At 29.6% G+C, this 9,789-nt stretch overlaps 1 protein-coding gene across 5 annotated transcripts in view; it reads right to left on the bottom strand.

Moving 5' to 3' along the window:
* Nucleotides 1–5,562: 5,562 nt before the first annotated feature.
* Nucleotides 5,563–9,789, bottom strand: part of LOC132749717 (ADP-ribosylation factor 1-like) — a 47,125-nt gene continuing 42,898 nt past the window's right edge. For all 5 annotated transcript variants that reach the window (XM_060739598.1, XM_060739597.1, XM_060739595.1 and 2 more), the window contains exons 2-5: nucleotides 8,024–8,101; nucleotides 7,403–7,476; nucleotides 6,399–6,636; nucleotides 5,563–5,998 (exon numbers count right to left, since the gene is read on the bottom strand). In XM_060739598.1, coding sequence (XP_060595581.1) covers nucleotides 5,727–5,998; nucleotides 6,399–6,636; nucleotides 7,403–7,476; nucleotides 8,024–8,101 — 662 coding nt within the window. In that variant the 3' untranslated portion in view covers nucleotides 5,563–5,726. The remainder of the gene's footprint in view (nucleotides 5,999–6,398; nucleotides 6,637–7,402; nucleotides 7,477–8,023; nucleotides 8,102–9,789) is intronic.

Here is a 9,789-nt window from a genome sequence, read left to right as displayed (position 1 = left end):
TTTATAATATTTTATTATTGTTGTTGCTGTTGTATTAGCATTATTTTAAGTTTATGATTAAAGATTAAGCTGACTTGTCAGGAATGCAAATAAATTCTTTCTGAAAAAAGTGCAAAGAATGTTGTGCATTCACTAAAGGGCTACTGAAGTTGATCATGACGCGCATTTTCAAAGTAAAACTAACGACGAAAGGAAATAAATATAACATGAAAAGAAAAAATAGTATACCATCTGTTGGAGGTAATGATAGAAATGCCAGACTATCTCTCTGTGGTTTTGTTAGCAGATGTGTTAATGTAATCATCCACACTGTTAACCACAGACTTTCTACCTGTAATACATGTCCTATATATTTATAACCAACATGCATTCTATGTTTATTCGATCTTTCTTGCAGTAATTCTAGGAAAACGATGTCTGTTTAACTACTCGTTTGTCATATATAAATACTATGGATTTTTTGTAGCATGATTCTAGCTAAACAAATGAAATGGGTAATGCTAAATGATAATTTAAATCATTTATAAAGTCATAAAACATAGTGTACGCACAGACTGCTATGTATTTTCCAAATAATAAGGATACATTTTGTTTTTAAGTGAAAGAAAACTTTTACCTCAAATATTGGAGACTTAATATTAATTACAATCTTTGTTTCGAAAACAACAGACCACAATGAAGTCGGGTGTGAATTCTGATTATTTCAACCCTCTCCGAAATTCTAGATATCTACAATCAATATTTCATCTTAACGACTACTTCTAATCAAGAAACAATCAAACAGATTGTTAAAATAATTTTAAAATAAACTTGAAATGATTCTGTTTAAACCATTCGCGCAACCTTATATGCTTAAATGAGTTCTTAGGTTTTTGTCATCATCGATAGGTAAAGAATCAAGCGATGTTTGATACATGTCTGTGAATAAAATTATCCATATGTTATGCTGCGCTTGACATAAAACCACAATCTTATGGAAACAAGGGTATGAAGTTTAGGAACACGAAATGCAATTTGTTGCAGGTAATAATATGTAAACTGAAATATCTCTCTTTTAGCAGGTGTATTAGTGTTAGTATCAGCGTCAATGTAAACATTAAACTCTCTTCGATCTATAAAACATGTAATAAATTTTCACAATCAACGTAGATCTTTTGTTTGTTTATTCGATCATTCTTATAGAAACTTCTAGATAATATGTAGTGTGGTTTGGTACTTTTTATGCTTTTCAGTGATATCATCATTATGATTTGTTGCATGCCTGTTTAATCTCATGTTATTTCATATCTCAGAAAATACAGTGTCTAACGATTTAGATTATGATTTTAAATGTAAAGATCCTAATAGATAATTTGTGATTCCAAAGTTTTAACAGCAAAATTAAAGTTGCTTTAGTAAATAGAGTTTTTGCTTAAAAAACGCATGCTTTTCTTTTTGAAGTTTCAAGATCTTAGTTCTTTCATGGCATATTATATTCTTGTATTTTTGCATTTTCGACACATTGCGACATTATATTCTTTTCTATTAGATGTACATTCTAAAAATTTTCGTATTCGGCCATTAGTCCTTTCTTTTAATTGTCACATTCTATCAAATGTCGTGCAATGCTTTTATGGCAACTTAAAATGATATTGACATATAATACAGATCGTACTAGTGATAATAACAAGCAGAAATATTTCTTGACAGGTAAACTGGATATTGATACTTATTTCAGTATTTTATCATAATAATAAGCGGATACTGACAGACAAAATATCTTTTCCGTATGTATTTGCCTATGATAAATAAGAATTTTTTAGAGTCTAAGAAATTATTATACATTCTTAGTTCTGCTCTACAACGTATCTTTTTTTTAATGTTAAACAAATTTCTCCTGTAAATCATTTTCAGCATTGTCATAATAAAGAAAGTAAGTATTTTATGCTCTACTTCTTTATTGTAAAAGAATTTTTAGCGTACATAAAAACATATATTATCTAAGGTTGATAGATATTAGAACATAAAAACTTGTATTATTTTCTTTCACATTTCTTTGTTCATCTTCTTGTCTTTTTATATACTCTGTCAAAATAATATTTCTAAGCCGAACGAAAAAAAATGAAGATTTTGAAATATTGCTTGGCATCCACATAATCATGTAAACAGTGCTATATAGCGCTTTGTTTTATTTCTTACTATCTTTATGATAACTAATCACTCAACGATCTTTTAAGATAATTGCTGCTTTTGTAAGTATAATAAACAAATACAATGGATATTGTTAGTAATGTTTGTTTTGTTTTATTATCAAACTTTTTAATTGTAAAAATAATCTAAAGCAAACCTTTGAACAACAAAATATAACATTATATTCTTTCAAAGAAACTAAGATTACTTTAAAAATGCAGTAGATCAGAAATGATCAATTAAGAAACGATATTCCTCACATATAAAGGAGGTCTCGCGTCGCGTCAGACTAAATGTTATGTTTTTTTTGCCCTGAAAATATATACATATTTATTTACTTCAATTTTTGAGTGAAACAGAACTGATCGAATAAGAAACTGTTTTTCTTACTTATTGAGGAAATATCGTCAACAACGTAGTTTGAAAACAGGAAACATCTGTCAATCAGATTGATTTTTATTTGCCAAGAAAAGGTACCTTTCTCTTCAGTCTTAGAGTGGTTCAGATTCAAACGTTTGTTAAAGGACTTTACCTTGAAATTTTCGTCAACCAAATATGTGGACCTATCGAGCAGTATGTGCCGAAAGAATGTGACTTTTTGAGAAATTGTCAGAATTCATCGTCACACTGTTGTTTTATTTATAATTATTTTTTGGTGCTGAAATTAAAATCACATATGTAGCATGGTGGTGTGACAATATAAATTTTAAAGAACTTTAAGTGGTTCATAAAGATAATTTATTTCAGGGATTTTTTGGAAATACATATTTGTATAAGTAATGAAATCTTTTGTTTTGTTTTGTTTATATTTTTGTCGACATTCATTTTTATAAGATAAAAAATCCATTTTCTAAATATTTCAAAAGTATGATAGGTATTTATAATTTTAGATCTGTGTTATGAAAATTTGATATAGACACAAATATTTGGCAATATTTTTCTTGTCTTTTTAACTACTCTGTCAAAATATTATTTATAGGTGAACGAAAGAAAATGCAGATTTTGATATTTCTCTTGGCACCAGTGTATGTAAACAGTGTTATATGGGTCTTTGTTATATTTTTATTATCTTTATGATAACTTATCACTCAACGATCTATTAAGATAATTGCTGTTTTTGTTAGTATGATAAAACACGTGTGAAATGTAATGCCAATGTTATGTTGTAAGCTCTGCTTTGTTTTATTATCATACCTTTTAATTGCAAACATTACGGGAAGAAGAAAAAACTTGAGACATAAAAAATTACGTTTTATTTTTACAATACTTCAATGACTTATTATGTTGCTAATTATATTTATGTATTCCTATTTTATGATTAATAATGCTCAAAATGTTTTTGTACATTTATGAAACATTAATGAAATATAATAAAAATCCTCTCTGAGTTTTGAAATAATCACTATTGCTTATGACTCCATGTATGAATATTTCTTATATCTTCTATTTTGTTATAAGTTAGATGGCAACTAAGTATGCTTCGAATTCAGACAAAAAGATATCAAGAATGTAGCACACAATTGAAAGGGCTACTAAAAATGCAGTTCATAATCCTTATTTTCAAATATATTTGAGATACTTGTTTAAAGATTTTTTTATTGAATAGATTGACAAAAAAGAAGGTACATCTGTGCTACTTTACATGAAACAAGAATGTTGTATTATATATTTCGATATTACATCTATAATGTAAATTCTTAATTATACCACTAGGATTGTAATGAAGCTTTACTTGAATGAACGTTAAAATGTTATATCTGCTTACTAGCATGATTCATGTTCTAGCCTACATTACTTTTGTTTACACAAATAGCTTTGTCGCTATTCATGAGAAAATGTTTTAAGTCTTGGCAAAGGTCGTGCATTTCCGATGATTACGTACTTTTGTTATCTCACATGCCAAAGTGTCTTGTTGTATTCCAAGAGAAATGATTGTTTTATTAAGCGTAAGTTGATACTTTCTTGCATTTGTAATTATTTTTAATAAGGTGGTTTATTAATATCAATATTGTAGATCGATACCCGACTTGCTGATAAGCCTTGAACTTTACATTTAAAGAACAAAAAATCTATTTGATGATGTTTATTACTTGTTTTTGTATCCTTAAAATTGTTTCTTTTCTTTACATTCAGAAAAGAAAACAACAATAGATATATTCTCTAGCTATGTCGTCAAACACACCGTGTATCAAGTGCAGCAAGTATGTTGTACAAATATATGTATCTAGGGATTCACTACTATGTATGCAGCATTTTCACATTATCTACAGATATGTAACAAAAAAAAATGTATTTCTTTTTCACGTACGTTGACCCTTCTTTACAAAAAGAATGTTTAATAAGAAAGGAAATAAAATAAATTTTCCAGGGTCATATTACGATTTCCGAATGAATTCTTTTGTAAAAATCGAGTCAAGATATTTGTAAAAATACCTTGCTAGAAAGCCATAATCGAAAACAATATATATGTATGTACAACTGAATTTCGCGAAATAAAGTCACAGGATATTGCAATTGGATGATTGTTTTTCATTTTCTTCCTCTTTCCCCCCTATGTTTTCCCTTTATCTCAACACTATGTCACAAATGTAATAGTTTATAAAGAAAGGTTCAATGTTTATATGGGTTTATTTTATTGTTGTTGATAATGGTGGTAAATATCTTTAATTATTATGCCATGTTATTGTCTTTAGTGAATTACCGTTGATGATGTCGTACATTTCAGAAACAAACAATGATATAGGCATGTAGAAGTCTGTGACACGAGTACAATACAAATCAAATAAAAATTCTGAATATATTAATGATGTACAGTATATTCAATAATTGTATCAAAGTTTGGGGACCTTTCTGTTGAAAATGTGTCAGCGTTAAATCGTATACATATACATGCACAGTGCGTTAACTGGACTGCAGGTATTAGAAACCCGCACTCCAGAGCATGCCCATTGATTGGCTCATTTTTGCTGGGATTTACTTATTTTGACGGAAGAGAAAGGGAAAGCGACAGAAATATCATATTCAGATGCTCGTTCATTGGTTCCTTTTAGGGTTTTATATTGTGACAACTGGGAACGTGTTTTTATGTTTGACTATGACACAAAAGAGAAAGAACATCAAAACACTCGGCAATCTGATTAATACTCGGGGGCTATGCCCCCTCTTACCAATCAGATAGCCTCGTATTTCGATGCTCTTTCTATTACTTTAATGAATTTACTTATTAAGTGAAATATTTGTATTAAATCAAGCATGTTCTTAACAGCATAACAACATAAAACAATTAATACGGTTTTTTGGGGGTATTTTATTATCTTTATTTGTTAATCGAAAATATCAAGTTCATTTTCAAGTTCATGTGCAGGATTATGAAAATAATGTCAACGCAACACGTTTTACAACAATCTACTTTTTTATTAAAATTTATTAGTATTGTATTACAATATAAATGTATTAATAATGTTTATATACGTTTAAACAAGAAACAACTTTCCAAAGATTTTATAGCACTCCAAAATAGATCACAGAATTTTGATTGTTCGAATTAAAGACATCGTTTAATCTGCGATGTCTGGTGGTACATTTGGTCGTATGAAGAAACACTTAAATGCACTATATGCACGTGTGCAGTAATCTCTGTGAGCAGATTTGTCTTTGATACTCTCTGTTGATTTATCACAATGAGATGGAGAAGAGTCACTATAAGTTCTGTGTACAGCCTGAGAGGACGGTTTCTTTGTTGAAGTCGAACTTGAACCTAGATGTAGCGCTAGCCAGTCCATACAGTCTGTTAAACCGTCTCCCTGTATAGCACTTGTTTCGATAATGTCTGAAAACAGTGTCAATGAGGTTTTGTCAATCAGGTGTTCAATTGTAAGTTAATATAAATGAAAATAAAGATATAAATCAAATCGCAAAAGTACAATACATGTAATTCAAAGGCATGTAAGTAGTATATAGAGATACCTGGGTTAACAATAATGGAAATGTTTGGATATGCCGAACGCAATGAAAACAATTAAAAAGAAAGTTAATTTGCATACTCGGCTTTAGTGTTTATCCAAAGATAACTCAAGAAGTGCAACATCTCTCACATCGCCAATCATCGATTAAGAAGCATTTTTTTAAAATTATGTTTAATAAGAACCAAATCAAGTTTTATATATACATGCACATTTTTTCTGAACCGTTTTTCGTTTTTAATACGTAGATTTAATATATAAACTCACTCCATATATGTTTGATTGATTGTAGATTTAATTTAGCCGCAACTTCATCTTTATCTAATGTATTTGGCAGGTCACGTTTGTTGACAAGGAATAAGAACACGCTATTGGCTAGTTCGTCAGCGTGCAGGGCGGGCTTAAGCACGTCACAATACAACTCGTCCAATCGCTCGCGGTCAGAAGAGTCTATCACCATTACTACGGCGTCTGTTCCTTTATAGTAATGTCGGAATAACGGCCTCTGAAATAAAACATAAATTATGTTGAAAATTAAATTGATCATGTATTACTAATGGACTGTTCAAATTTATTATCGAGACTTCAAGCCTCTTTCCCCCCTCATCTCCCATGGTTCGAATCCGACCCAGGACTTTGGATTCTTTCATGTGGGGAAGCTATCCAGCTAGCTTTCTGTCTGACAGTGGTTCTACTCTTGTACCCGTTCGTGCCTACAATAAATTATAATGCACGGAGCGATTAATATTGAATACCAATAATAACACAGCACCTTGACCAGTCGCAAGATGATTTCTACTTATAGAGCAAGGTTCACATCCCTTGGGTTTTGTAGAAAACCAAACTCTTCTATCGTAATATGATTAAAGACACAACACACCTCAGAAAAAAGAAATTAATTCCGTTTTTAACAAGAGCAAACATGAGTTTTATAACGTTGAAATAATGGTGATTTTAGAGCATATAGATGCTTATCACCTGAAAAGAGTAGTGTTGAATATAAACTATTTGTCATATCAATAGCAAAATGTAAACAGAGAAGTATTTTGACTTCTGTACAAAATACTGAATCACTATAACTGTACCGATTACCAAAAGACAACAGAAGCAATAGATTGAAAAGACGTCTATCCCACCAATGAGAAACTTTCTTAAAATTAAATAAAAGCTTTTGAGAAAGAACAATGGAAGCATTTCTGGGGCCTGTAATATTTCTGAAGGTGGAGAAAGTTTTATAGCCATTTTAAATTGCAACTCTTATATCTACTTACCATTTTGTCTCTAGCACCTATGTCCCATGCTGTGAATGTTATGTTTTTGTATGTTAGCTGTTCTACATTGAATCCTGTAAATACACAGAAAATGATAAACTTGCAGATACGTGATATTTATGGTACTATTTCATTGATATCATATTATTGAAATAGGCATAAAGTGATAAGTTATAAATCTTTATTTCAAAATTTTATTGAAAATGAAATTCATTTCTTAATATTTTTATAAAAAAAAAATGGTATTTTTATGATTTCTAAGCGATGCAATGTCTCCAGTCATATTTTGAGTGTGCATTGTATTGTATAAACAAAGTAGTGTATAACAACATTTGAACTTTAAAAAAATGACATGAAATATCATTGATATCTTTTTAACTTCACATTTGATATTGCACTTTTTAAATGAATCTTGCTTCTAACCATATTGCATCTCTAAATCGTCGTTTTACATATATGTCATTTAATTTATGTTTTTTATTTCCTTTTTAGTGTAATTCAGATATCTGTATTCATTTTGTAAATGGACGGCATCCATATATACCAAGTAATTAATGAAAATGTATCAACATGAAATATCAATGGGTAACAATGGATAATGAAAAATTAAAAAAGCATTACCTATGGTAGGAATGTGAGTGACCACTTCTCCGAGTTTAAGACGGTATAATAGTGTTGTCTTTCCCGCACCGTCCAATCCTGAAATTATATAAATACATTAAATAAACACTTTAATAACAAGTAGAGATTTTGATGCTAAAGCATCAAGTCGCCGGATAGAAAAATGATTGTATTATTATCATAAAGATCATAAGAAAATATCAGTTTAATGGTTCAAGTAAAATGTATAAAAAAAGGGGAACAATATGTTGAGTAATGTTTGCAACACCGAGACTTGTAACGCAAGTGATATGCTGGTAATTCTACTTGTTATTCTTCTTTATACATAAACTGTACCATACATTGAAATCTGTATGGGTTACAAGTTCAGGATCTGATAATTACTGACAAATAATTACCGATCATCGAATATTTGCAAAGTGACTATGAAAATATATATATATTTATTATTGCATAAACAATGCAATTCTACTGTAAAAGTGTTATCCATCATTATTATGCGCTATCGAAAAAACATGTAATTTAGTTGAAATTCCCATCGTTACATACGATATAATTAACGTTTAATTAATTGCCTTTCAGTGCGATTATCTATCAACACAAAGATAGGGTTTTTTCTATTTTTTTTTTATATTCTTTATTATGTATCTAATACTGACATACCGTTTTGAAACCTGCGCGACGGAAACCGACGGAATATAACAAAATCAACGATTACCATTATATATTTCAATAATGTGCCTCTTAATTAAGCATAAAATTAGTTTGTGATGTTCAACATTAACTAAACTATTGAACGTTCTGGTCAATATTTGACACAAAGGGCTTAGTTTAATCCTTTACCAAGAAAAAAAGGAAAATATTTTGAAAATTTATTTTTAATGTGTCAAATATGAGTATACAGGTTTTTCTAATGACATAAAATATGAAACTGATTAATGAAAATAACTTTGTAATTAATAGATAAGCATCGTATACGTCACTGATAAGAGATAGCCACATATCGTAAGTTTCGGACAAAGAATCTGGATTAATCTACATGTAGATTATACAAGATAATGGTTACGAATACTTCTATTCACATTTCTCTCAATGAAAATGATGCTTGCGTAAAGCATGATTGAGAAGCATTCTTATGTACAACTACGATGATGATTTAAAAACATCTGGAAAATAAAGATGGTGAAAAAGAAATTGCTTTTGGGGCTTTATACTTTCCCTGCATGTCAATTTGAGAAAAAATGCGGCGCTTGGCAATTTGTTTTTGTTTCACTATTTATCAACATTTTGAAATGGTGAGATGATATTGTATGATTTCAAGAATTTGGGACTAAAAATGAAAGTGTATCTTTTTGTTCCAGATATACCGTACGAAATTTTGTTCCTATGTAAAATACGTAGATTGGAGATGTCTTGAATCTATCCACCAAAGTGCTACGTGATTAATTAATATCTTACTTCTTTGGTAATTTTAGAATAAGCAAATCTCTGCACTTTTCCTATTTTACCTAATAAAAAATGCCGATTCTAGTATTTGTTTTATCAAAAATAATGTATACGTACATGCATGCTTGCATGTATATTTAAACTTCATGATTTAACATACGTGTGTACACTGTTTACGTACAGACAATAAAATATAAGTCATTTGTATTTTTAATTTCCTTGGATATCATATGTCTCACACAAAATATTTGTTGTTAAATCATCGACAATTACTGGTGCATTTTTTTAAACTTTTTATTTCATTAACAAGGTATAAAGAT

This window comes from Ruditapes philippinarum, unplaced genomic scaffold, assembly GCF_026571515.1.
Source record: "Ruditapes philippinarum isolate M1 unplaced genomic scaffold, ASM2657151v2 ctg73_1_1_1_1, whole genome shotgun sequence".
Taxonomy (NCBI): Eukaryota; Metazoa; Mollusca; class Bivalvia; order Venerida; family Veneridae; genus Ruditapes; species Ruditapes philippinarum.
This window is presented reverse-complemented; position numbering and strand designations above follow the sequence as displayed.